This window comes from Amphibalanus amphitrite, unplaced genomic scaffold (assembly GCF_019059575.1).
Source record: "Amphibalanus amphitrite isolate SeventyFive unplaced genomic scaffold, NRLGWU_Aamphi_draft 001611F_arrow, whole genome shotgun sequence".
NCBI lineage: Eukaryota > Metazoa > Arthropoda > Thecostraca > Balanomorpha > Balanidae > Amphibalanus > Amphibalanus amphitrite.
In genome coordinates this window covers 60,174-88,072 of record NW_024883104.1, presented here as the reverse complement: position 1 = coordinate 88,072, position 27,899 = coordinate 60,174, and the positions used below count along the sequence as shown (strand labels likewise).

The following is a 27,899-nucleotide window of genomic DNA, read 5'->3' as shown; positions in this document are numbered from 1 at the left end:
TCTGGCGTCGCACGCAGCTAGTGGTTCTCAGGAGAAACTAAATCCACTTACACTGATCATTTTCAACAAAACAATCGATCAGATCCATGTACAATATATTTCTTACGTCACCAGGCGCTTCAACCATCGCAGAACAGCACAAAACCTGTGAGGCAACACAACACTGCGTATCGACGAGCTGGTTAGTGGCGGCGGCGGTGACGCAAGGACATCCAACATCAGACAGGGCCGTTGGTCTCCTTTCCTTCGCCTCCCTTCACAGGATATAGGATAAGTTCCCCTCAGCAATGTCACCAATGTGCGTTCACACTGCCCAAAACACGACATACAGAGACAACCGGGCGGCACTGTGCGGCCTGTCTGGCGTCAGAGCCCACCAACCCACTCACACAAACCTCATGTCCGACACCCAGGAACGTTATAACTCAGTCCGAAGTAGGTGGCAATGTCATGAGCTATGCCCGACTCTGTGTGTACAGAACATCCCCACATCCACTACCACATTAAGCCCATGTTCGTCTAGTTTGGTCAAATGCCTTCCGACCTAATGTAATATCGTCCGTAGTTCAGGGGCAAACCGATAATTGTGCACTGTGCAGCGAAGGCCGCGGCATCTAACCCTCCGTGTCACGCATGAATGACTAGTGGCCATCTCCCAACGCACCGCGTACCACCAAGTGGTCCTGGGCCCTGAATCAGCCGGCATGAAGCTACTAATTGACGCTATATGCCAGGCATTGACGCTCGGTTTCCATGGAAACGTAGGAAAACTATGTGATTCCGCGTACCTTCCCAAGAAAACTGAGCGTCAATACCCGGTAGCGTCAGGTAGCATCATGCGCTAAAACAGGGCCCAGCTAGCTCGGTCCTGTCGCGAAGCACTGGGGAGCGGGCATCCAGGGGTTCCACGACAGGGCACGGCGATTCAACGCTAAGAGCCTTGTAACTAGTGTGACTTGGCACGTCCTATGCCGTACGACGAACAAAGTTGAGATTGCGGCTGTGACATTAATAGTACGCCACGCCTTTAGCTCGTATAACAGCTGGTATTCAACGATTGTGGCAAGTAGCTTCATAGCGCGTCACTCATAGGGTAATCTCATAAAATATGTGACAAATCAGTTGACATCACAGACAAATTGGTTCACATACTAAACTCAATAACGTCATGCAACGCTCGTGTACAGATTCTAGTTTCATCTATACGTGGAAGCATAAACGAATGTTTGATTAACTCACAAGAGATGGAATAAAGCGCATGAGACGCGAGGCCCATGCAAGCCTCATTTAGGTATACGAGTATAACAGTACATTGCTTTTATGCTTGAAAAGCGCTTATGGTCGGTTCTTAATAACGCCATATTAAAACAGACGCAGGTGGCATCTAAGAACGTTAACATGACGTGCGTATTCAGGAGGAATGTGACTAACCTCGAACAGCCTCGCTCTACAGATACGTTACCGGAACACCAATATAAATAGGAGCTCGAATTCCCCAGGGGTTGCCAGTGGCACTGGACTACAGTCCCCACCAAAGGACAAACATTACCCAACCTTGGCATCATTTTAGAACTCCTAAACCCTTGTAATTTGAGTATTGGTGTGGACATTCACCCCGGCATGCCCAATCCGCGAAAACACTGCATCCTGTGATACGACCTAAATCCGGCAGAATACAACCAGGACCCCATACATTGTCACCATGTTTACTGAAAGCTCCTCGGGGTTGAGCCGGCCGGCCCGATTCCTCAACTATACCCTCCGGACGGCGGCGGCGGCGGGTCTAGAACCCGAACCAGTCCTCGAGGTGGTTGACGGTGACAAAGATGACGCAGACGGCGGCCCAGAGCAGCACGAACACCACCCAGCCCGTGTGCTGGAACCAGCTGCTGTGCTTGTTGCGCACGCCCATTCCGATCAGGGTGAGCGTGGTGCGTCGCGAGTAGAACGCCAGCAGGGCTGGCACCACGTACTGGATGCCGGAGCCGGCGTAGCTGCCCGTGATACCGACCAGCATCTGCAGGTCCTGGAACACTGCAGAGTGGTAGGGAACATGGGTTAGGGCACAGAGGTCCATGGCTAAAGCACGGCAGGGCTAGGGGCTAGGGCACAGCAGCTGGAGGTCCTGGAAACTGCAGCACAGCCGCGGGGGTAGGGTTGGGGCACAGGTGGGCGCCTAGAAACAGACAGAGGACATGGGTAAGGGCCCAATCCTCAAATGGGGGAACCTGATGGCAGGGTTAAACATTTGCAGACTGGCAAACTACAGCACGGCGGTACGACGGATACCGTAACAGATTTCAGCGCTGATAAAAATACGACGCGATGCTGAACGTTAGTTAACAGCTCTCGCTACATCTCCCCTCGTCTCTCCCCGTGCTGGCCGATCCCCGTCCTTACCGAGCGCCACGACGGCGGGCGGCAGCAGGGCCAGCAGAGGGAACAGCAAGCGGCGCACAAACACGCCGTGCCGCCGGCCCTCGGTCAGACACAGTGTCTGCAGGTTGTTACGCAGCGTGATGGCAATGATGGGGAAGTTGGTCGACAGCGTGAACACCGGAAACATGGACAGGAAGTAGTCCAGCAGTTGCTGTAACCGGACGAACAGGTTGACGTCAGGGGCTGCCGGGTCAGGCACAGCGAATTGCAAAATGACCAAGAGTCGCGGACAAAGAGCGATAAAAAACGTTGAAGCAGTGCGGGTTCGTCTAATAATAATACTCATGGTATATGAGAATATCTCATTGAAAAGCAATCAAATGCGCAGTAAATGATGGCCACTTAAATGCATTTCCAATTGGGAGGGCACAAACCGTACATCAATTCTACTTCAGATGAAAACAATCAGTGCGGTTTCGATAATGCTTGGTGTTGTAAGAAGCACGAACCTCGAACCAGCCGATGCTCTGACCCTCGTCGCAGGGGACAAAGTTCAGGGTGTACAAGTCGTACAGCGACGGGAAGGCGAAGATGCCAGTGAAGGCCAGCAGCAGGTAGAACGCCAGGATCAGCACGTAGTCAGCCGCCAGAAGCGCTGTAGGAGCGAGCGGCAGAACGGGTCAGACGGGGTAATATTAGACGAAAGGCGTAGTTTCGAACATAAACAATTACAGCAGCGAGCAATGTCAGCAACCGTAGACAGTTTGGAATAGTCGGCTTATTCTGGGTCATTTACAATACGTAGACCCAGCTGAATACGGCATACATGTAAGCGCTGTTAATGACAATGAAGCTATCTAATATTAAGTTATATAGTGGGAAACATACCGCATAAGTAAACACATAGTCTCGTGGACACCAGAAAAGTGTCGTCAACGTCACGTCACTGCCCGGCCAGTCGGATCAGCTCACCTGTGATACGACTCTTGTTGGAGATGGGCGTTATGAGCGAGGGTAGCGAGTGGTGGCACATGAACGAGTAGACGCACACGCCGAACAGGGTGGGCAGGCCGGCGGGGCGGAACGCGGGAGGGTGGCCCAGCGGCCGGCCGGCGGCCACCAGACGGCGCAGAGCCAGCACCACCATCAAACCAAACGCTGCCGGGCGAGAACGGAGGCTATTTCATAGGAAAAAAAAAACAGAGGGCAGAGACAGAGGCAATAGACACAGGGACAGCGATAACGATAAAGTGGCAGCACCACCATCAGACCGAACGCTGTCGACAGAGAACAGAGACCGTCACATACCTACTGACAGTGACAGGGCAGATAATGACAACACCACCATCGGGCCGAATGTTATACACAGATAATGGAGGCTATAATTACGTAGACACCGGGACAAGAGACAACGGCAGGACTACCTGCCGATCTGACTGCTGACAACAGAGAGGTCACATGGACACACAAACAGAAAAGATGACGGCGCCACCAACAGCTCGAAGGCTAACCCACAGCATAAACACCAGACCCAAAGCTTCCCACAGATGTTACATTAATTACCAGGGGACCGTCACACATGCACACTGACAAAACCCATCCCATACAAAGCCATCTTGACACTGGCATTCATCCAACGCGGATATAAATGGATTGGTTATTTCCGATTCAGCGTAATGATAAATACATTTAACAGGCCACTTCAGTACTTAGGTCGAAAGCTGTCGCCAGGGAATACTTGGATTCTTAAAAGATTCTTCTTTGTTCAGTTTCAGTCTATGGGTGCAGCACGGTTTGACGGCACAATATGTTATGGACCATAACTGGTCGCCATCAAAAGAATAAATTATTTCAAATAAAACAAACGCTCACCTCCCCATCGCATCAGCGTGGTAAGCACCTGAAGATACTTGGTCTTCTGCACGTTGAAGAACACGAACGACCCCAGGGTCGCCACAAATATGCTCTGCGGGAAAATGGAGGTGTTAAGTAACCAGAAAGTGGATAAGCATATGGGCAAAATCCATCGCCCAAAATCTCAACGCCAGTTCCTATGAACCTGGAAAAGAAAAAGCAAAAGCCAATGCAAATGAGATGAGAGCTATATAGTCTGGCAAGTGGCAAGCCTAAGAAAGAACGAAGTTAAAGCTCCTGAATCACTTAACACGTGTTCTGATCACTTGAAATGTATAGTTCGGAGAAATTCGTGTGAAAAGCTGTGAGAGAAAATATGCTCTCCCAGTATAATTAAATGCACATGCATCAATCAGGCCGCTGCACTTTAAATACGCTCTTTCTTAGGTTTGCCACCCATACATATTGGAATTTGTGAAATATATAGTCACGGGAAAATGTTGTTAGCCATTCCGTCTAACACTCATCAGGAAAAAATACGGTAGAAATTTGATTTGGCAGACCTCCCATCTAAGAGTCACCAGGAGTATACAGGTTTCCAATTTGAGACTCATATGCGGTAGGCGTCCCATTTGACTTAACAGAAATACGGAGTGCCTACCTAAGTATTATATTTGACTCACCAGGAAGATGCGGTAGGCGTCCCATCTGGTCAGCTCCAGACCAGACCAGCACGGGTCCGACAGTGGAATGGTGGCGTTACACGTGTGGTTAGCCGGCACGTAGGTACTGAAACACAACGTTTGAATGTTTAAGTTAACAGTATACACTCACACACGTTGGTTTAATTTAACCTTCGCCCCAGTGGGGGGGGGGGGGGCATACCTATGTTACCACCCTGTCGCGTTGTTTTGCGTGTGAATAAAAACCGGGGCGCGTAGCGCCGCGCCGCTTGGGGTAGCTTTTTGTACATCAATTTTGGACAATTGTGAAATTTTTGACCCCAGGTCATGTCAGGTCAGGTCACCAGGTCACGTTAACATATTGCAATCATGTCCAGCCTGCAGTGTTTGTCAGAAAGGTTTTAAACTTGGTGGATTGCATGATGTTATTGGCGCCTACAATTTATCTCTGATTTTTTATATCCGTGACCTAAGGTCAGGTCAGTGGCGTGACCTTACCATAATAAGTCAATGGACAAAAATGAAAATGCCTCTAGATCCATGTGTACGCAAAGGAACAGTCTAAATATTTCAGCATCACAATGATTTGGACCACCCGTGACGACCAATGTGTCTTTTTTTGCTGATAGCCTGTAGAAAGGTCATCCGAGGTCATTTGAGGCTACAAACAGATTTTTGACGATAACTCTCGATTGGAAAGAGATAGGACGCTGGTGATGGTCTCATTGTGTTTGTCTTGTTGAGACGCATCGAATGATATGCAACATGACCTTTCCCGGTCAGGTCATGACCTTGACCTGAGGTCAAATTTTCAAGTTGACCTTTCAAGGTCAAATTATAGTTCATTCGACGCGTCTCGGCGAGAGGAACACGATTCTAGCAATAGAAATGTTGTGGCTTTTTTAGTCAAAAGTTATTGTCGAAAAACACATTTCGCAAAAACAGCTATTTTGGACTTCTTGCCCTCTGGAGGCTAAGCCGATGACCTAAGGTCAATTTTGATAATGACCTTATCAAAAGTTCAAAAGCTATCGATTGCTTTTGCATGCGTTTTTCTAGCTATCATAGTTCCTGAGATAGATGCATGTTTTCTGAGAAATATAAAGACATTTGGCAAATTTTGACCTTTGATGACCTCCAGTGACCCCAATATTGCTCTAAGATGAAAAATGACCGAAATACTTTCAAACGTACGCATTGAGAGCTATCGATTGCTTTTTACCGCGTCTTTCTAGCCCTCTTAGTTTTTGAGTTAGAGGTGGGTGGTAACATATGCCCCCCCCCCCCCCCACTAGGGCGAAGTTGGCTGAGACCGCCACTGGGGCGCGGGTTAAAATCCGGTCCCGTAGCTCAGTCGGTAGAGCGTTGGACTCCGCGTAGTGACAGCACGCGTTCCCGGTTATAACAGACCGAGTTCGAAGCGCGACGGGCGCTTGACATTTATGGGCCTCCTGACAGGAAAGATTGCAGTTGGTGGCAGGCCGTAGTCAGCGAAGTCAGTGAGGGGACCAGCCGTGCGCGGCTATGTGCGCACGTTAAATTTTGGACTTTAAATTCTGCCATAGAACTGGAATTGCACGATCGGAGGGTAGAGGGCAGGGTCACCGCAACAAGCTTCACTTAGCGGTGGCTCTGTCCTTGTGAATCATATCCAAAGGTTCAGACAAAAATTTATAAAAAAAGTACAAACGCATGAAGCTCTACCGGGACCGGAAACGACATCAAGGGCCGGACAGAGAGAACCCGATGATTATTCAAAGCAAGTCCTACCAATCATGACCGTCCTTGCTACTGACCATCCGACATCTCGCAGCGACTTGGCCACGGCGGCAGCGTAGATGGCCAGATCGCCGTACAGGTACATCGCAATCATCACGTAGAACACGTTGACGCCGACTGAAAGCGGAATAGCATGACATCAGGCACGTGTAACCAGAATTGGGAGCCCGTTCCAAAATGCTGATGCTCGTATGGAAGAGCGACACTCAAAGGTCGCTTAGTTAGCACTGGTGCATTCCAAGCTACGTGATTCACTGTATTATTTCCGGATATCAATGAATCAACGTTATACGGGTTGGGTGCCGAAAACAGTCACATTAGGCGATGGGCTAACGATTTGTCCGACTTACATCTGGAGAAGAAAAAGGAGGCCATTTTGCCCATCTCGACGGTCTCGGTGATATTGTAGTATTCGTTCAGCGAGACGGGATCTGAAACAACCAAACACGAACTACGTTAGCGCATTATGGCGATGTGCGAAGTGCGCATCACACATCTCCCGCCGGCAGTGACCCGCACATACCACGGCTGAGAAGGTCTCGTGGCCCACTAATACTCCAGCGATGTTCGGTCGCCATCTAACGATATGCTACCAGCCTGCTAAGTAGATGTGCGTGGTTCGGTTATAACAAGCCGAGAAACGCCAGCAAGAAGCTTCAATATCTGACAAAACTTTCAGCATGCTGATAAAAAAAAAAACGGTGACCGAACAGTGTTCCGATTTGATTACCCGTGTCCAACACATACCAGGCTCGAGAAGACGCATCTCCTCCTCGGAGACAGCCAGAGAGTCCGAGTCGGCGACGCCGTCAGTCGAGCCCCGAGCCGAGCCACCCAGGCTGCCGTCCGGCGTCTCTGCTCTCTGCAGCAGGTCAGCTCAGGTCAGCACGCCTCACGGTCAGGTATCGGTGAGGCAGTGTCCGACACATGAACTTGATTTGGAACTAAGAACTGAATGTCATGCACTGACGAAGATTGCAAAAGTCAGGCGTGAACGATGCAATTGATGAAGAGCGTAAGCCGGCGAGATGACAACTCGCTCGTTACTCGAAGGAAGGATATCAAATGTCACACGTCAGATCATAACAGCCACGCAGCAAAAACGATGACGCAGAAAATAACGGAGTTCTATATCAGCCATTATTATTCATCTTATTCTTATCGATAATAGGGCAAAATCAAACAGCTAATTAAAAACACTATTTCCATAAATTATTAGCGGTAAGACGAAAATGACATTTGCAAGACAAGGAAAAACATTTTCAGTGTCGTGGAATGTGGATATAAAGCAGACACAACAAAATATCAGGACGGATCATCGGGAAGATCATTTGTTGCCAAGGCGAAACCAAAAACATAACAACGAGTACGTTGTTCTTGGCTTTCTTAAAAAGCACTCAAAATTTCCGTGAATTGACGCATCCCACACTAAAAGCTGAAACTGAGCGGAAGACGGAATGAAAACAGATTACGAAAAAATGGTAAAGAAGTAGCACATCATCGATATACATTCGCAAGCGTTACTAAAACAACAAATAAAAGCGAATGCGAATCAGTAGCGAAAAAGCGAACGACGCAACAGATCGGCGATAAACGAGCACGCGGAACTGCGGACAAATACAAAATCCGCAACGCCCTCTTCAGAAGCGCCTGCGCCTGCAGCTATGCAAGCGGATCAGCCTCGGACACAACTCGGATACAGCGGATACAACGGGCATCGCCAGCCGTCGCCTTGCAGCAGTCTGCCCCATTAATGGATTCCCACAGACGACTCCGGAGGCAACACTGGCGTACGTACAGTGGATCTAGTAAGGATCTCCAGACGTAACTAGATGGCGTTGAGCCTCAGTCGAGTCCATGTGAGATTCAAGGAGAGGTCACTACCGAGCTGGGCCCGATGGGGAGGAGGGCGGGGCGGGGGGGGGGGGCGGGTGGCGAGGTCACGGTGCGGATGACCTGTCAAACAGCCCCGGCGCGGTGGGGCACTGCCGCAGGCAAATGGCGCACTCCAGCGTTGTTCCATGTCGCGGTGGTGGGCTGGGCGGCCGGTTAGCTTGGCAGTTGGCTGCTTGGAAGGAAAGGATAATGAGGCATGGGTTTGCTGTGGCCGGTTTATCTACTGTCAATTGTCGATTGTCAATTATGATGAACCCAAAGTAATGCAAATGTGATGTTGGTAATGCAGCTAGCAATGGAATGCTAGCGAATGCTCCGGGCGCAGCGCCCAGTAGCTATAAGGATTAAGATTTTAGATTATTTATTGTCTCCTGAAATTTTCATTGAATATAATTCAAACAATAAAAAGATCGTATCGCTCGACAGTTTTTTGACCGGCTGGCGTTTCTTGCGTAGGCAAATAATTATCACGCAGGTGATTTTTTTTTTTTTTTTGCTGGTAAGGTTGATTTGACATCACATATTCTTTGATGTCAAATCAATTGTCGTTAAGAGACGATGAGGAAAAGTGGACGAATGCCACATTTTTTGCATGAAGTCTCGAGTTAAAAAAAGCTAAAAGTTATTATACGTGTAAGCTAAAAACAATAAGATCAGTTAGTAAAAATATTTGAACCGAAATAAGCCTCTGTTTTGTCTGACCATGATTGCGTGTAAGACACCGGTCCAACCGGGTTCAACCCGGCCCAACCTGGTTCGGCTCCCCCTTTTTTAATATAATTTTGGTCCGAACCTTTTGAATGAAAGGACTCACAAGGACAAAGTCCCCGCTAAGCTTAGCTTGTTGCGTTGACCCTGCTCTCTGCTCTCCGATCAAGCAATTCCTGGTTTATGGCAGAATTTAGAGTCCAAATTTTAACGTGCGCACATAGCCGCGCACGGCCGGTCCCCTCACTGACTTCGCCTGGCAGCGGCCTGCCACCAACCACAGCCATACCCGTCAGGAGACTCAAAAACGTCAAGCACACGTCGCGTTTCGAACCCGGACTTTTGCAACCGGGACGTGCGCTCTCACCCCATGTCACATGGAGTCCAACGCTCTACCGACCGAGCTACCGGAACGGACATTTACCTTGGGGTTTCGCCTCGTGACATTCACAGACGTCAGACACATACACTTTGGTCGAACTTTAGCCGAAACACTGAGCAAGCTGCGCAGGGCCGGATAGGTGCTCGTAGCGTTGACGTTGGGTAACCTTGAGCTGAATGCGATCAGCGATCTGTCGTGAGTTCGAGCCCCACTCCCGGGTCTGGTTTTATCTAGACACGAACCAAAACCTTTCCTTCTACTGCAACACAGATAAGCACGATGGCATCTTTCCCCAATATCCTCTCCAAAAGTCAAAATTATGGGTTATAAATTTTGAGCTAAGTTTCATTTTTTTAAGAAAATATTTTTGGTAATTTGTCTGGAGCCATTTCAACTCTTTTTTCTTTTCTGATTCTTTTCGACCTGATAAAACCCACCAAAACTGAACGTGCCAAATGAAAAATATCTAACTCAAATAACAGTTCAGAAAAGCCTCATCATGCATCATGAAAAGCATCATGCAACTATCGACTGAATAGTTGCATGCTGTGAATACGTCCTAGATTTCAATTGTCATTGTCCAACATTTAGGCTGAAACAGGGAACTAACGCTGCCTCTGGCTTGCCCGTTTGTTTGAGATAATTATTCCCTTCAGTCGCATTTTTGCCGGCTCCACATGAACAGGATACCACCATACCGGAGTGAACGCACCCGCAACCATCATCCCCTCCCCTCAGCCTCGGCGCAGTGGCGGGCGGCCCTGGGCGGCCCACTCCCGGCGCTACGCACGCCCCATGCGCCGTGATACCGCTTCACTCCCCCTCCCTCCTTCCCCCACAATGACCGGTGACCTCACTTCCCTCGGGATTTGGACTCGCCCTACCCCGACCGTAGCGCCACGTGGTGGCTCTGGAGATCTTAAATAGACCCACTGTACAGTCTGTCTTAAAAGTACCGCGCAAAGTGACGGTGGATCCATCGAGCCTGATTGAGCAAGGGCCTGCTAAATTTGGGTCACCGAAGCAATTGACATCCTTGTCCATTCCCTAGGTAAATTGATCAGTGACTTTTAAATTAAAACAGGCCCTTTCTCGGTCAGGCTTGATGGATCCACCGCCACTTTGCGCGGTACTTTTAAGACAGACTGTACATACATACACCAGCGCAGCTACAAGCGGACGGCTGTCAGTATGCTTTAGCCGGTGTGGTATTACCCGCATTACGACTGTTCAGCGAGGAAAAAATGGGGGAGGATGGGGAGAGGACGCATGAGAGGTAACATGCGGATGACATGACGTGGTAAACGGTGAGATGATTAAGGTAGGCTGCTAATTATGCATTGACAGAGGGTGAAATGACTATCGGTTGAAACGAGAGACGGAGTCAAATGACAAAAATAGCGGACTGAGAGTTAGCACAGAGGAAATAGTGGGTAAAATATTATGTAAGCGTGTGGAAGACGGATTAAATGACAGCAAACAGAGGGCTGAAATGAAGGAGACGACAGGCGGGTTCATGGCCAATTGGCCGTGAGCTTGCCCAGCAGGGGCTGGTGGATGGCTGCCGGACAATACCGTAGTCTCGTATGCAACCGATACAGAATCAGAACGGAGAAGGCCGGGGCAGCGTCGGCGGCACAGCTAGCAATGAAACGGACCGACCAGGGGCATATCGATGAGCGAATCCCCCCCCCCCCCCAAAAAAAAACACGGCATGGGGTTAGGGAGTCCCAGGGTCAGAATAAGGGCTGGGAGAGAACATATGAATGAAGGAGAAAGGAGGAAAGGGAGGGAGAAAGACGGAGCAATGAAACCGGCGAGGTGCAGGAGGGCGGGAGAGAGTCATGGAGGGGAAGGGAGGGAGGGAGAGAGGGATGGAGGGGAGCGTACCTGAGCGAGCGCGGGGTTGCGCGCCGGTACCGTGACCACGCCGAACTGGGCGTCCGACGGGCCATCCTCCGTCGACACGCAGTCCAGTTGCTTGTGGGCGAACAACAGACACACTACGGTATACACACGGCTGTCCGGCACCACGGCACTCGCTTACACAAAGGCACGCCGGGGTGAGTGCAGGGGCGTTAGTACCAACAGCGCTCAGATTATACATGGGACGTGAGTTAGCAAACTTGCAATAGTTCAATAGAAGCATAAGCTTATAGCTATGAACCAACTAATATCAAACCCAAGGCATCGTTGGTTAACTAGATCCCACTGAAACAAAACAGTCGAAGAAGTAGGTAATTAGCTACTTCATGAAACATCACTTTTAATATCCCTTTACAATGCAGGACATTAGAACAAGACACCGAAGAAGATGGATAGAGACAGATAGTGCGAGAAAGATATTGACATAGATAAAGTTAACTTTATGGAAGCAAAAAGAAAGACAAAAAACTAATGGCCAAACGATTATGCATTATAGGAAGTGCTCAAAGAAGTGTGTGGTTTATCAAATAAACGCTAATTTTCTCTACCGGAACTAAATGATATCAAAGCGCAAAAAAACTTCAACATTTGAAATATCAAATGTTTCCCTGTTTCAAATACAAAGCCATTTACTCATATTGAGAAAAGAAAATCACCGAAGACCAAAGAAACCAAAGACGGCCAAAGAAGGCTACTGAATATTTCATGAGCAGGCGTAGATCAAAGATAACGAAGAATGATAAGAAAGGTCGAAGAAATACGAACGATGAACAAAGTACTGAGTGCATGAACTACCAGAACACGTATAAAAAAAGAAAAAAAAAGAAAAATCAGATCCCGACTATTTCTAGTCCTCGTACGCAGAGAGATCTTTCGTACGAAATTTATGGAATAAGGCATAACTTAGCCCCTAAAGATTTCAGCCGACTGTTCGCGATGCTTGACGCAACAAGTAACAGTTATATTTATCCAGCAAATGCAGTAAGTGTTGCAACGGTATTGAGAGATTGCTAATTTTTTACTCCAGGAATTCAACCGATTTGACATTGCCGTGCAAGAATTAAACAAACACCTAATATATGTACATAAGAAATATAATTAAATTACCACCTCAAAGATTATTTAATTTCATTTTTAGCACCATTTGAATTCAGCTAAACCATTGCCTGTATTTCGTCATAACACTGTTAAGCCGAAGAGGAAAATTTAGCTCATAACCTTTTAAAAACACAGGTCTTACGACGATCAATGATTTAATCCAAACTAGAGGTACAGGTTTACTCGATAACTGTATGTTTTGATTTATGTTATGTTACGGGTGCATTAGTTTGGGTGTTTGACTTGTATTTTTAGCTGTATTATTTGGGTAGATTTGGGTAGTTGTTTTTAATTGAACTGTAAAGTATGATGGTGATGCATGCGAGTTGTTCGAGCCCTTTGTAAGTTAGGATGTTCCTCAATTCAACCCTACCCTACCCTACCCTACCCTACCCTACCCTACCCTACCCCTTCCCCTACACTACCCTAACCTACCCTACCTATCCTACCCTAACCTACCCTACACAACCCTACCCTAGGCCTACCCTACACTACCCTACCCCTACACTACCCTACCCTACCCCTACCCTACCCTACCCTACCCTACCCTACCCTACAATCCCCTACCCTACCCTACCCTACAATCCCTACCCTGCCCTACCCTACACTTACACTACCCTACCCTACCCTACCCTACCCTACCCTACCCTTACACTACCCTACCCTACCCTACCCCTACCCTACCCCTACCCTACCCTACCCTACCCTACCCTACCCTATCCTACCCTACCCTACACAACCCTACCCTACCCTACCCTACCCCTAACCTACGCTGCCCCTACCCTACCCTACCCTACCCTACACTACCCTACCCTACCCCTACACTACCCTACCCTACCCTACCCTACCCCTACACTACCCTACCCTACCCTACCCTACCCCCTACCCTACCCTACCCTACTCTACCCTACCCTACCCTACAATCCCCTACCCTACCCTACCCTACCCTACAATCCCCTACCCTACCCTACCCTGCCCTACCCTACCCTACCCTACCCTACCCTACCCTATACACTGCCACCGACAATCCAAGTTTCAGCCAAATCGGCCCAGAAACGGCTGATATATTGCAAAAACAAATTTATCGTATTTACTGGCGAATCCCTTGGCGAGGGGTGCCCGGCGCCGGTATTCGTTGTCAAAGGTCAATGACCTTCCGGCTCTGATTATTTCCAGTCAGTTTTTAAGCGAACACCTGAGCCTAAAGCACGTGCCCTCTGCTCGGCGCCGGTCGCGGCCCCATCACGTGCAGACCGCTGAACCCACCCCCTCAAGAATTTAATACGACAAATGAGTGCACGCGATCGACTTACAGCGAAAATTTCACGCCCGTAGCACTTACCGTTTCCGAGCAATAGCCTGTTTTTGCCGATTCTAATGCTAACCCTATGGCGCACATGAGCACGCGCCACGGGCGCACCCTCGGCCGCATCGTGCCCAAAATTTGATACGACCTGTTTTTTTACGTGACCCACGACTGGTAAAAATTTCACCGTCCTGCGTCAATCGACGGCGCCGCCTAGCCTTTTTGGGAGTAACCCCGACGGCGGCGTGGGCGTGGGCGGCGGCGGACTTTTTAAGATTTATAATAGTAGACTAGAGGTACAGGTTTACGCGATAACTGTATGTTTTGAGTTATGTTATGTTACGGGTGCATTCGTTTGGGTGATTGACTTGTATTTTTAGCTGTACTTGGGTAGCTGTTTTTAATTGCACTGTAAGGGATGGTGATAGTTGCGGAGTGTTCAAGTGTTTTGTATGTTGGGCCCTTTTTGAACACAACCCTACCCCTACCCTACCCCTACCCTACCCTTCCCTACCCTACTACCCTACCTTACCCTACCCTACCCTACTACCCTACCCTACCCTACCCTACCCTACCCTACTCCCTACTCCCTACCCTACCCTACCCTACCCTACCCTACCCTATCCTACCCTACCCTTACACTACCCTACCCTACCCTACCCTACCCTACCCTACCCCTACACTACCCTACCCTACCCTACCCTACCCCTACACTACCCTACCCTACCCTACCCTACCCTACCCTACTCCTACACTACCCTACCCTTCCCTACCCTACCCTACCCTACCCTACCCTACCCTACCCCTTCCCCTACCCCTACCCTACCCTACCCTACCCTACCTACCCTACCTACCCTACCCTACCCTACCTAACTCTACCCTACCTAACTCTACCCTACCCTACCCTACCCTAGTCCCTACCCTACCCTAGTCCCTACCCTACCCTACCCTACCCTACCCTACCCTACCCTACCGAACTCTACCCTACACTACCCTAACCTACCCTACCCTACCCTACCCTACCCTACACTACCCTACACTACCCTACCCTACCCTACCCTACCCTACCCTTACACTACCCTACCCTACCCTACCCTACCCTACCCTACCATACACTACCCTACCATACACTACCCTACCAGTACCTTACACTACCACCGACAGTCCAAGTTTCAGCTAAATCGGCCCAGAAACGGCTGAGATATTGCAAAAACAAATTAATTGTATTTACTGGCGAATCCTCTTGGCGAGCGGTGCCCGGCGTCGGTATTCATTGCCAAAGGTCAACGACCTCCCGGCTCTGATTATTTCCAGTCAGTTTTTAAGCGAACAACTGAGCCTAAAGCACGAGCCTTTTGCTCGGCGCCGGTCGCGGCCCCACCACGTGCACACCGCCGAACCCACACCCTCGAAAATTTAATACGGCAAATGAGTGTACGCGCTTGACTTGGCGTGAAAATTTCACCCCCGTAGCCCTTACCGTTTCCGAGCAATAGCCTGTTTTTGCCGATTCTAATGCTAACCCTATGGCGCACATGAGCACGCGCCACGGGCGCACCCTCGGCCGCATCGTGCCCAAAATTTAATACGACCTGTTGAATTACGTGACCCACGAGTCGTGAAAATTTCACCCTCCTGCGTCAATCGACGGCGCCGCAATAAGCGTTTTTGGGAGTAACACCGACTGCGTAACCCCGACGGCGGCGGCGGCGGACTTTTTAAGATTTATAATAGTAGACTAGAGGTACAGGTTTACGCGATAACTGTATGTTTTGATATGTATGATTAACGGATGCATTAGTTTGGGTGTAGAAACTTGCATTTTAATTGGTATTATTTGTGTAGAACTGGGTAACTGCTTTTAATTGAACTGTTAAGTATGATGGTGATGCATGCGAGTTGTTCGAGCCCTATGTAAGTTAGGATGTTACTCAATTCAACCCTACCCTACCCTACCCTACCCTACCCTACCCTACCCTACTCTACCCTACCCTACTCCTACTCCTACCCCTACCCTACCCTACCCACCCTACATACCCTACTCCTACACTAACCTACCCTACCCTACCCTACCCTACTCTACCCTACTCCTACACTAACCTACCCTACCCTACCCCTACACTACCCTACCTTACTCTACCCTACCCCTACCCCTACCCCCTACCCTACCCTACCCTACCGTACCCTACCCTACCCTACCTTACCCTACCCCTACACTACCCTAACCTACCCTACCCTACCCTACCCCTACCCTACCCTACCCTACCCTACCCTACCCCTAACCTACCCTACCCTACCTTACCCTACCCCTACCCTACCCTACCCCTACACTACCCTACCCTACCCTACTCTACCCTACCCTACAATCCCCTACCCTACCCTACACTACCCTACCCTACCCTACCCTACCCTACCCTACCCTATAATCCCCTACCATACCCTACCCTACCCTACCCTACCCCTACACTACCCTACCCTACCCTACTCTACCCTACCCTACCCTACAATCCCCTACCCTACCCTACCCTACCCTACCCTACCCTACCCTACCCCTAAACTACCCTAACCTACAATACCCTACCCTACCCTATCACCGACAGTCCAAGTTTCAGCTAAATCGGCCCAGAAACGGCTGATATATTGCAAAAACAAATTTATCGTATTTACTGGCGAATCCCCTTGGCGAGGGTTGCCTGGTGTCGGCCTTCGTTGTCAAAGGTCAATGACCTGCCGGCTCTGATTATTTCCAGTCAGTTTTTAAGCGAACAACTGAGCCTAAAGCACGAGCGTTTTGCTCGGCGCCGGCCGCGGCCCCACCACGTGCACACCGCTGATCCCACACCGTCGAAAATTTAACACGACAAATGAGTGCATGCGATCGACTTGGCGTGAAAATTTCACCCCCGTAGCCCTTACCGTTCCCGAGCAGTAGCCTGTTTTTGCCGATTCTAATGCTAACCCTATGGCGCACATGAGCACGCGCCACGGGCGCACCCCCGGCCGCATCGTGCCCAAAATTTAATACGACCTGTTGAATGACGTGACCCACGAGTCGTGAAAATTTCACCCTCGTGCGTCAATCGACGGCGCCGCAATAAGCCTTTTTGGGAGTAACCGGCGGCGGACTTTTTAGGATTTATAAATAGTAGACTAGAGATACAGGTTAACGCGATAACTGTATGTTTTGATTTATGTTATGCTACGGGTGCATTAGTTTGGGTGATTGACTTGTATTTTAAGATGTATTATTTGGATAGATTTGGGTAGCTGTTTTTAATTAAACTGTAAGGGTTGGTGATAGGTGCGGGGTGTTCAAGTGTTTTGTATGGTAGTACCCTACCCTACCCTACCCTACCCTACCCTACCCTACCCTACCCTAACCTACCCTACACTACCCTACATTACCCTACCCTCCTACCCTACCATACCCTACCCTACCCTATCCTACCCTACCCTACCCTAACCTACCCTACACTACCCTACATTACCCTACCCTCCTACCCTACCATACCCTACCCTACCCTACCCTACCCTACCCTACCCTACACTACCCTACCCTACCCCTACCCCTACACTACCCTACCCTACCCTTCCCTAACCTACACTACCCTACCCTACCCTACCCTACCCTACCCTACAATCCCCTACCCTACCCTACAATCCCCTACCCTACCCTACCCTACCCTACCCTACAATCCCCTACCCTACCCTACCCTACCCTACCCTACCCCTACACTACCCTACCCCTACACTACCCTACCCCTACACTACCCTACCCTACCCCTACACTACCCTACCCCTACACTACCCTACCCCTACACTACCCTACCCTACCCTACCCCTACCCTACCCTACCCTACGCTACCCTACAATCCCCTACCCTACCCTATCCTACCCTACCCTACCCTACCCCACCCTACCCTACCCTACCCTACCTACACTTACCCTACCCTACCCTACCCTACTCCTACACTACCCTACCCTACCCTACCCTACCCTACCCTACCCTACCTTTACACTACCCTACCCTACTACCCTACCCTACCCTACCATACCCTACTCTACCCTACTACCTTACCCTACCCTACCCTACCCTACCCTACCCTACCCTACCCTACCCTACCCTACCTTACCCTACCCTACCCTACCCTAGTCCCTACCCTACCCTACCCTACCCTACCCTACCCTACACTACCCTACCCTTACACTACCCTACCCTACCCTTACCCTACCCTACCCTAACCTACCCTACCCTACCCTACCCTACCCTACCCTACCCCATACACTATACCCTACCCTACCCTAGTCCCTACCCTACCCTACCCTACCCTACCCTACCCTACCCTACCCTACCCTACCCTACCCCACCCCACCCCACCCTACCCTACCCTACCCTACCCTACCCTACCCTACCCCTACCCCTACACTACCCTACCCTTCCCTACCCTACCCCTACCCCTACCCCTACCCTACCCTACCCTACCCTACCCTACCCTACCATATACTACCACCGACAGTCCAAGTTTCAGCTAAATCGGCCCAGAAACGGCTGAGATATTGCAAAAACAAATTAATTGTATTTACTGGCGAATCCCCATGGCGAGCGGTGCCCTGTGTCGGCCTTCGTTGTCAAAGGTCAACGACCTGCCGGCTCTGATGCTTTCACTCAGTTTTTTAAGCGAACAACTGAGCCTAAAGCACGTGCCCTCTGCTCGGCGCCGGTCGCGATTCTAATGCTAACCCTATGGCGCACATGAGCACGCGCCACGGGTGCACCCCTGGCCGCATCGTGCCCAAAATTTAATACGACCTGTTGAATTACGTGACCCACGAGTCGTGAAAATTTCACCCTCCTGCGTCAATCGACGGCGCCTCAATAAGCGTTTTTGGGAGTAACACCGACTGCGTAACCCCGACGGCGGCGTGGGCGGCGGCGGCGGACTTTTTAAGATTTATAATAGTAGACTAGAGGTACAGGTTTACGCGATAACTGTATGTTTTGATTTATGTTATGCTACGGGTGCATTAGTTTGGGTGATTGACTTGTATTTTTAGGTGTATTATTTGGGTGGATTTGGGTAGCTGTTTTTAATTGAACTGTAAGGGATGGTGATGGTTGCGGGGTGTTCAAGTGTTTTGTATGTTGGGCCCTTTTTGAACTCAACCCTACCCCTACCCTACCCCTACCCTACCCTACCCCTACCCTACCCTACCCTACCTTACCCTACTACCCTACCCTACCCTACCCTACCCTACTACCTTACCCTACCCTACCCTACCTTACTACCCTACCCTACTCTACCCTACCCTACCCTACCCTACTACCCTACCCTACTCTACCCTACCCTACCCTACCCTACCCTACCCTACCCTACCCTACCATACCCTACCCTACTACCCTAACCTACCCTACTATACCCTACCCTACCCTACCCTACCTAATTCTACCCTACCTAACTCCACCCTACCCTACGCTACCCTACCCTACCTTACCCTACCCTAGTCCCTACCCTTATACCCTACCATACCCTACCCTACTACCCTAACCTACCCTACTATACCCTACCCTACCATACCCTACCTAATTCTACCCTACCTAACTCTACCCTACCCTACGCTACCCTACCCTACCTTACCCTACCCTACCCTACCCTACCCTACCCTAGTCCCTACCCTACCCTACCCTACTACCCTACCCTACCCTACCCCTACCCTACCCTACCCTTCCCTACCCCTACCCCTACACTACCCTACACTACACTACCCTAAACTACCACCGACAGTCCAAGTTTCAGCTAAATCGGCCCAGAAACGGCTGAGATATTGCAAAAACAAATTTATTGTATTTACTGGCGAATCCCCTTGGCGAGCGGTGCCTTGTGTCGGCCTTCGTTGTCTGATTATTTTCACTCAGGTTTTTAAGCGAACAACTGAGCCTAAAGCACGAGCGTTTTGCTCGGCGCCGACCGCGGCCCCACCACGTGCACACCGCTGAACCGACACCGTCGAAAATTTAATACGACAAATGAGTGCACGCGGTCGACTTGGCGTGAAAATTTCACCCCCGTAGCCCTTACCGTTTCCGAGCAATAGCCTGTTTTTGCCGATTCTAATGCTAACCCTATGGCGCACATGAGCACGCGCCACGGGCGCACCCCCGGCCGCATCGTGCCCAAAATTTGATACGACCTGTTGAATGACGTGACCCACGAGTCGTGAAAATTTCACCCCCGTGCGTCAATCGACGGCGCCGCAATAAGCCTTTTTGGGAGTAACCGGCGGCGGACTTTTTAGGATTTATAAATAGTAGACTAGAGGTACAGGTTTACGCGATAACTGTATGTTTTGATTTATGTTATGTTACGGGTGCATTAGTTTTGGGTCATTGACTTGTATTTTTAGCAGTATTATTTGGGTAGATTTGGGTAGCTGTTTTTAATTGAACTGTAAGGGATGGTGATAGTTGCGGGGTGTTCAAGTGTTTTGTATGTTGGGCCCTTTTTGAACTCAACCCTACCCCTACCCTACCCCTACCCTACCCCTACCCTATCCTACCCTATCCTACCCTACCCTACCCTACCCTACCCTACCCTACCCTACCCTACCCTACCCTACTCTACCACCCTACCCTACCCTACCCTACCCTACTACCCTACCCTACCCTACCCTACTACCCTACCCTACCCTACTACCCTACCCTACTCTACCCTACCCTACCCTACCCTACCCTACCCTACTACCCTAACCTACCCTACTACCCTACCCTACCCTACTGAACTCTACCCTACCTAACTCTACCCTACCCTACCCCACCCTACCATACCCTACCCAACTACCCTACCATACCCTACCCTACCCTACCCTACCCTACCCTACCCTACCCTACCTTACCCTACCCTACCCTACCCTACCCTATCCTACCCTACCCTACCCTACCCTACCCTACCCCTACACTACCCTAACCTACCCTACCCTACCCTACCCTACCCTACCCTACACTACCCTACACTACCACCGACAGTCCAAGTTTCAGTTAAATCGGCCCAGAAACGGCTGAGATATTGCAAGAACAAATTAATTGTATTTACTGGCGAATCCTCTTGGCGAGCGGTGCCCGGCGTCGGTATTCGTTGCCAAAGGTCAACGACCTCCCGGCTCTGATTTCGCTCAGTTTTGCAAACGAAGAAACTAAGCCTAAAGCACGTGCCTTCTGCTCGGCGCCGGTCGCGGCCCTAACACGTGCACACCGCTGAACCCACCCCCTCGAAAATTTAATACGACAAATTAGTGCACGCGTCCGACTTACAGCGAAAATTTCACCCCCGTAGCCCTTACCGTTCCCGAGCAATAGCCTGTTGCCGATTCCAGTGTAAACCCTATGGCACACCACGTGAGCACGCGCCACGGGCGCACCCCCGGCCGCATCGTGCCCAAAATTTATTACGACCTGTTGAATGACGTGACCCACGAGTCGTGAAAATTTCACCCTCCTGCGTCAATCGACGGCGCCGCAATAAGCCTTTTAGGGAGTAACCCCGACGGCGGCGGCGAACTTTTTAAGATTTACTAGAGGTACAGGTTTACGCGATAACTGTATGTTTTTATATGTAATGATTAACGGATGCATTAGTTTGGGTGTAGAAACTTGCATTTTTATTGGTATGATTTTTGTAGAACTGGGTAACTGCTTGTAATTGAACTGTAGAGTATGATGGTGATGCATACGAGTTGTTCGAGCCCTTTGTAAGTTAGGATATGTTACTGAACGCAACCCTACCCTACCCTACCCTACCCTACCCCTACACTACCCTACCCTAGCCTACCCTACCCTACCCTACCCCCACCCTACCCTACCCCCACCCTACCCTACCCTACCCTACCTACCCTACCCTACCCTACCTACCCTACCCTACCCTACTCCTACCCTACCCTACCCTACCCTACCCTACCCTACCCTACCCCACCCTACCCTACCCTACCCTACCCTACCTTACCCTACCCTACCCTACTACCCTAACCTACCCTACCCAACCCCTACCCTACCCAACCCTACCCTACCCTACCCTACCCTACCCTACCCTATTACCCTACTACCCTACCCTACCCTACCATACCTAACTCTACCCTACCCTACCCTACCCTACCCTACCACACCCTACCATACTACCCTACCTTACCCTACCCTACCCTACCCTACCCTACCCTAACCTACCCTACACTACCCTACCCTTACACTACCCTACCCTACCCTTACCCTACCCTACCCTAACCTACCCTAACCTACCCTACCCTACCCTACCCCTACACTACCCTACCCTACCCTACCCTACCCTAGTCCCTACCCTACCCTACCCTACCCTACCCTACCCTACCCCACCCCACCCCACCCTACCCTACCCTACCCTACCCTACCCTACCCCTACACTACCCTACCCTTCCCTACCCTACCCCTACCCCTACCCCTACCCTACCCTACCCTACCCTACCCTACCCTACCCTACCATATACTACCACCGACAGTCCAAGTTTCAGCTAAATCATCCCAGAAACGGCTGAGATATTGCAAAAGCAAATTAATTGTATTTACTGGCGAATCCCCTTGGCGAGCGGTGCCCTGTGTTGGCCTTCGTTGTCAAAGGTCAATGACCTGCCGGCTCTGATGCTTTTCACTCAGTTTTTAAGCGAACAACTGAGCCTAAAGCACGTGCCCTCTGCTCGGTGCCGGTCGCGATTCTAATGCTAACCCTATGGCGCACATGAGCACGCGCCACGGGTGCACCCCTGGCCGCATCGTGCCCAAAATTTAATACGTCCTGTTGAATTACGTGACCCACGAGTCGTGAAAATTTCACCCTCCTGCGTCAATCGACGGCGCCGCAATAAGCGTTTTTGGGAGTAACACCGACTGCGTAACCCCGACGGCGGCGGCGGCGGACTTTTTAAGATTTATAATAGTAGATAAAGTCACGCTTCGCTTCGTGTTGTAAATGTTTGGCATATTCAGCACCACTCCATACCGAATCGGCAACCGAAATATCAATCTCACTGCCCGCTAGCAAGCACAAAGTGAGCTCGCATGGTAACGGCTGAATGCACACTTTGCATCAAAAAAAGGGCACACGTGACGAAACCCAGTGCGATCCGATAATTGAACTGATAAAAGTATGGCATATAATGCTGTAATTAACCCTGGCCCAATACCCATGCGTTATAAGTTCATCGCCTTAGCTACTTGCTAGCCGAATCAACAGGCAGTACTCAGCCCCGCTCAGCTAAATAGCCAGCTACTCAGCCATGCGGTCAGGCAGGAGGATGAGACATGACGCAATGTGCGGGTTCACAGGGGTCTCGTGCGCCCGAGCGTTACTACAGAGAGATCACGGGACAGCCGGCCGGTCGGCTACATACAATGGCTTCCAGAGGAACGAGTCTGCGTGGCGACTCAGGGGAGCCGGCCTGGGGAAGGCAGCAGGGTCAAAGGTGGGTCAGGGACACGATCGGAACGACCGCCGAAGGGTCAGTCCCGGTCATAGGCGCTCTGGTCACTGGTGTGGACGCTACGGTGCGGCGCGGTGAGAGAAGACTCAGAACTGTGCAACGCAGTGCAGTGGTGAGCCGGCACCTAGGTCCGAGCTCGTAAGGTGGTGCGGTGCGGCGACCATCTCAGAAGCGAGAGGGGAAGGGACTGCACACAGCTTGCGATACTGAAGGACATCACTTCAGTATCCAGCACGGTTAAATAAGCACTGCTGAAAGTTTCACATCAGAGCAGAGAACGGTGATTACTGAGCCACTGACAGGACGGGCGGCTCATAGCCGACGATCAGCCACCCACCTCAAACCGGCACTGGCGCCCGAGCCGGCGCGGACTCCGCAGCACTCACCCGCTTCAGCTGCCGCTGTCGGCGCCAGTGTATGATGGCGTTGGCCGCTGCCATCGCCTCAATCACAAACGTCACCGTCAGGTAGCTGTCAGTGGAAAGAGCGCGATGTTAGACGCTGAGAGCACTCATGAGAGCACATGACTAGTGACTATCACAAAGATAGCTGTCTCAGATATATCAAACAGCCATGAAACAACAGGTTTACACACTCATTGAGAATATTTGAGAATATGATGAGTCAAATAGCATGGTTCGATGATATGTGACAGGTAATATTTTATGAATTCATCAGACATACCTCATGAAGGACAGCATGATGATCAGGCAGAGGCTGAGTGCCCATCCAGCCTCCAGGAAGGCAGCAGGCAGAGTCAGGGCACCAGTGCCCACTATCAGATTGAACACATACACCAAGCCCATCTGGAGACGAAGAAAAAAGATCAACAAGGTCCTTAGATCCAATACATAGTATTTGTATCCATAAAGGAATAAGAAGAGGTCCTACATATTACCTACAAGCATATGAGCTTACTTTTCAGACTTCACATATTCCAGTGAGCTTGAAATATTACACTTACTTAATTACCTACAGGCATGCATTGTCCAATATCCTAATGTTAACACACTTTTTTTAATTTTATCACAGTTCATCTAGAAACAAAATCAAAATCAATATATGTGAAATCTCTATGATATGACACAAGCATGGTATGGTAAGTGGCATCTTAGGAGTTAGGTTAATGTACTAGAGCCAAAACTAAATGTCTTCTTATATTCACTGGCATGAAGTTAATTTGTACCTTGCTAATTGCTTATCATTTTACACTAGCAGAAATAACACCCTGCTCATAATGAATGCTTGCAAAAATTACAATTATTGTAATTGAAACAGTTTATGTTATGCAAGTAATGCTTCAAAAAGACACTCACCAAAGGAGAATAGCCATTTTCATCATCCACCACAGGTGCAGGCATGACTGATTATCTTTTGCCTCTTTTGTCAGCTGCTTGAGTGAAATATTCTGCAATGACATGAATAATTTATGTCAATGCTCATCTATCATCAAATCACTACAAAAACTATATATCTACACTAGTGAGAGGACAAAACAGTGAATAAAGTTCAAATCTTCCCTGGCCAGCCCTGCTGAGATGAATCATTGGCCAGGCAATGCAACACCCTGCGCAGCAGTTCAGCACAGGAGCTATATTAATTGCCCTACAAATCTTGCAACAATTAGAAAAGTCATATAATGAAGGAGCACTCTTCTTTTAGTCAGTGAAGCACAATATACCATCATTATTTACAATATAACTTACATTAATTGACTACACATCAAGCTTTGCCAGTAGCACTGCTGCCTTTCATTAAGTAGTTTACACTCTCATGCAATCAGAGCTTTGAATCATAAGGTAATGAGTGCAGAGGTATCTGGTCCATCTATTTGATGACATCACTGGTAACTGTAACAGCACAGTAGGTGAGATTAGGTTTTGATAAGTTTGATTAGGTTTGGTTTGATTAAATTTAGCTAAGCAAGGTTGGGTTAGCTTAGGTTAGGTCAGGTTAGGTTACTATGGACGTCAAACCCCTTGAGACCCCACTTTTTTGCGATAATTTTTAAATGCGTTAGCTATCGTTGTCGATATTCTGGCAATGTGTGTTTCAGAACCTGCCAAAACTTTTATTACTAGGGTATTTTGACGCCAAACGAGTATGAAAGGTACTTCTCATTCACTCGTAATGTTAAATTTCACGGAACGAATCTGCTGTTTGGGTAGAGGCTACGCGCTCATGGGGCGGAGCCACGTAATGACGTCAGTGCTAAGCTCCACCCTACCCCTCCGGCGCTCCTTGCCCGGCGTCCGGTCACTCGCGTCTTGCGCTCCATCCATGGGCTTGATGTTGGGCGGTAGCTGGTAGCGGTAGCGGGCGCTGGTAGATGACATTAAGAGCAGATGGCGCTGGTGGCGGGGCTCGAGTATGGCCGAACGCAAGCCTCTGCCCGGGCCTGAATTGACCTTAGCATTACGAGTGAATGAGAAGTACCTTTCATAATCGTTTGGCGTCAAAATACCTCAGTAATAAAAGTTTCGGCAGGTTCTGAAACACACATTGCCAGAATATCGTCAACCAGAGTTCACGCATTTAAAAATTATCGCAAAAAAGTGGGGTCTCAAGGGGTTTGACGCCCATAGTAGTTTTGGTTGTTTTATTTCATTTAAACATTGGGAGAGGGATGGGAGAGGGATGAGGGATCATCCCTTAGAGAAGCATGAGCAGCAGTGTGTTTGTGATGGTTTTCCATGGTTACTTTATGATTTCTGAGCATATGGTGATGCAGCTAGCATTGCTACAAATGCATGTTGCAATTCAGTCGGGGAAACTATGGTAAAATCTGCTATTTTTAGCAGTCTGCTATTTTTAGCAGAAATCTGCTAAAAATGGGTACGCATGTGACGTCATCGTACCCAAATATAGCAGATTTGGGTACGGCCCCATACAAAAGCAGATCTGCACCCTAACTGAAGCAAATGCGCATCAAATGCCTGGCAGATTCATGATTAGAATAGTGCTGAGTATGTCCTCTGATATTTTTGTTCAGATCCGACTATTTTCAAATAATGAATTTGAAAATAGTCGGATCTGAACAAAAATAGCAGAGAACACTCTCAGCACTATTCTCATCATGAATCTGCCAGGCATTTGATGCGCATTTGCTTCAATTAGGGTGCAGATCTGCTTTTGTATGGGGCCGTACACAAATCTGCTATATTTGGGTACGATGACGTCACATGCGTACCCATTTTTAGCAGATTTCTGCTAAAAATAGCAGACTGCTAAAAATAGCAGATTTTACCATAGTTTCCCCGACTGAATTGTAGCATTTTTCATCCAGCATTCCCAGTCCACTAAGGGCCTGCATCATTCAACAAAAATTCTGCACTGCACTATAATTATGGTAAATCCTCACTAACCACAGACCAGTAGTGGCAAAGGAACTACTTTCAGGCTGGGGCGGGGGGGGGGGGGAGAGAGAAGGGACGGAATTATCAGATGTCACATATCTGATACTTCCCAGTTCCCGGAACCTAGAGTATCCCCAAATCTAATTTTCTCACCAGTTTTAGGCCACTTATTTTTCACCCCTTGGCCTTATCAACAAAACAAACAAAATGAGAACATTTGCAAAAAAAACATGTAATCTGTCTCAACTGAGTCGAGGAAAAGTTGTGGGGAAGGCTGCCCCCACTGCCCCTGTACCTATTTACACCAGCAGCACGCCCCTGCACCCACAAAATCTTATCAAGAATCCCCTACTTTGCAGCCTTGATCTGGATTCAGCAAATACAAAAATAGCCATCCGTTGGAAAATGTATTTTGAATGAGGCAAAAAATAGCCACAACCAGTCATTTTAGCTGATAAAATTGGCCTCAAGTCTCATCCTCATTCCCCAATCATTAACAAGGGTAATGAATCACAACGAAGAAGCACACACTTTGACTTTCGAAAAAGAAGCCAAAAAATAGGTTGAAGTAGAAGGAAAAAAATGATACAATTGTAGCAAAAAAAGTGAAATGACAAATAATAAAATAGAATGTGGGCAAATTAAATACAATAAATACATTCAAACAAGACTGAAACAAAATTTTAAAAAACCTTACAGCACACTCACGACTCATTACGGTATGTATGCAGTCAAATGATGCTTGACTTAACTTGGAATCAAATCGACACATTTAAATTAAATAATACCACACAAAAAAATATGGAGTGTTACCAGACATTAACGAAAAACATCCTACCATCCACCTCGAAACACAACTCACAGAAAAGCCCTTGCAAACCCACAAAAGGAACTGGGGGGGGGGGGGGAGTTGGGGATAAACCAAGGATAAACAATGTTTGCGCCATTCTTTACCAGCGCCACAAGCGCCCTAGTGCAGTTTATATATGAATTATTGCTATTCATCTCATAAAAAGTCTAAGTTGCTTTGAAAT

General features: G+C 49.0%; 1 protein-coding gene across 5 annotated transcripts; it reads right to left on the bottom strand.

Moving 5' to 3' along the window:
• Positions 1–78: 78 nt before the first annotated feature.
• Positions 79–27,750, bottom strand: LOC122374143 (transmembrane protein 104-like). 5 transcript variants are annotated; one of them, XM_043352726.1, is made up of 14 exons: positions 27,728–27,750; positions 24,826–24,917; positions 24,194–24,315; positions 23,896–23,980; positions 11,572–11,661; positions 7,443–7,557; positions 7,046–7,126; positions 6,713–6,812; positions 4,917–5,022; positions 4,252–4,345; positions 3,352–3,537; positions 2,889–3,034; positions 2,401–2,590; positions 79–2,034 (listed from the first exon to the last, which is right to left on the bottom strand). In XM_043352726.1, the coding sequence occupies exons 2-14, from the start codon at positions 24,868–24,870 to the stop codon at positions 1,784–1,786; spliced, it is 1,611 nt and encodes a 536-aa protein (XP_043208661.1). In that variant the 5' UTR covers positions 24,871–24,917; positions 27,728–27,750; the 3' UTR covers positions 79–1,783. The 5 variants fall into 5 exon arrangements, with proteins under 5 accessions (XP_043208661.1, XP_043208662.1, XP_043208663.1 ...); XM_043352727.1 differs by having other exon boundaries at positions 27,704–27,748; XM_043352728.1 differs by lacking the exons at positions 11,572–11,661; positions 27,728–27,750 and adding exons at positions 23,420–23,467; positions 25,216–25,323.
• Between the last annotated feature and the right edge of the window lie 149 nt (positions 27,751–27,899).

Coding starts and splice junctions, on each gene's coding strand:
- LOC122374143 (XM_043352726.1), bottom strand. CDS start 24,870: ATGCCTGCACCTGTGGTGGATGATGAAAATGGCTATTCTCCTTTG. Junction 24,316..24,825: donor AAAATGGCTATTCTCCTTTG/GTGAGTGTCTTT, acceptor CTTCGTCTCCAG/ATGGGCTTGGTGTATGTGTT. Junction 3,538..4,251: donor CACGCTGATGCGATGGGGAG/GTGAGCGTTTGT, acceptor CTCGCCCGGCAG/CGTTTGGTTTGATGGTGGTG.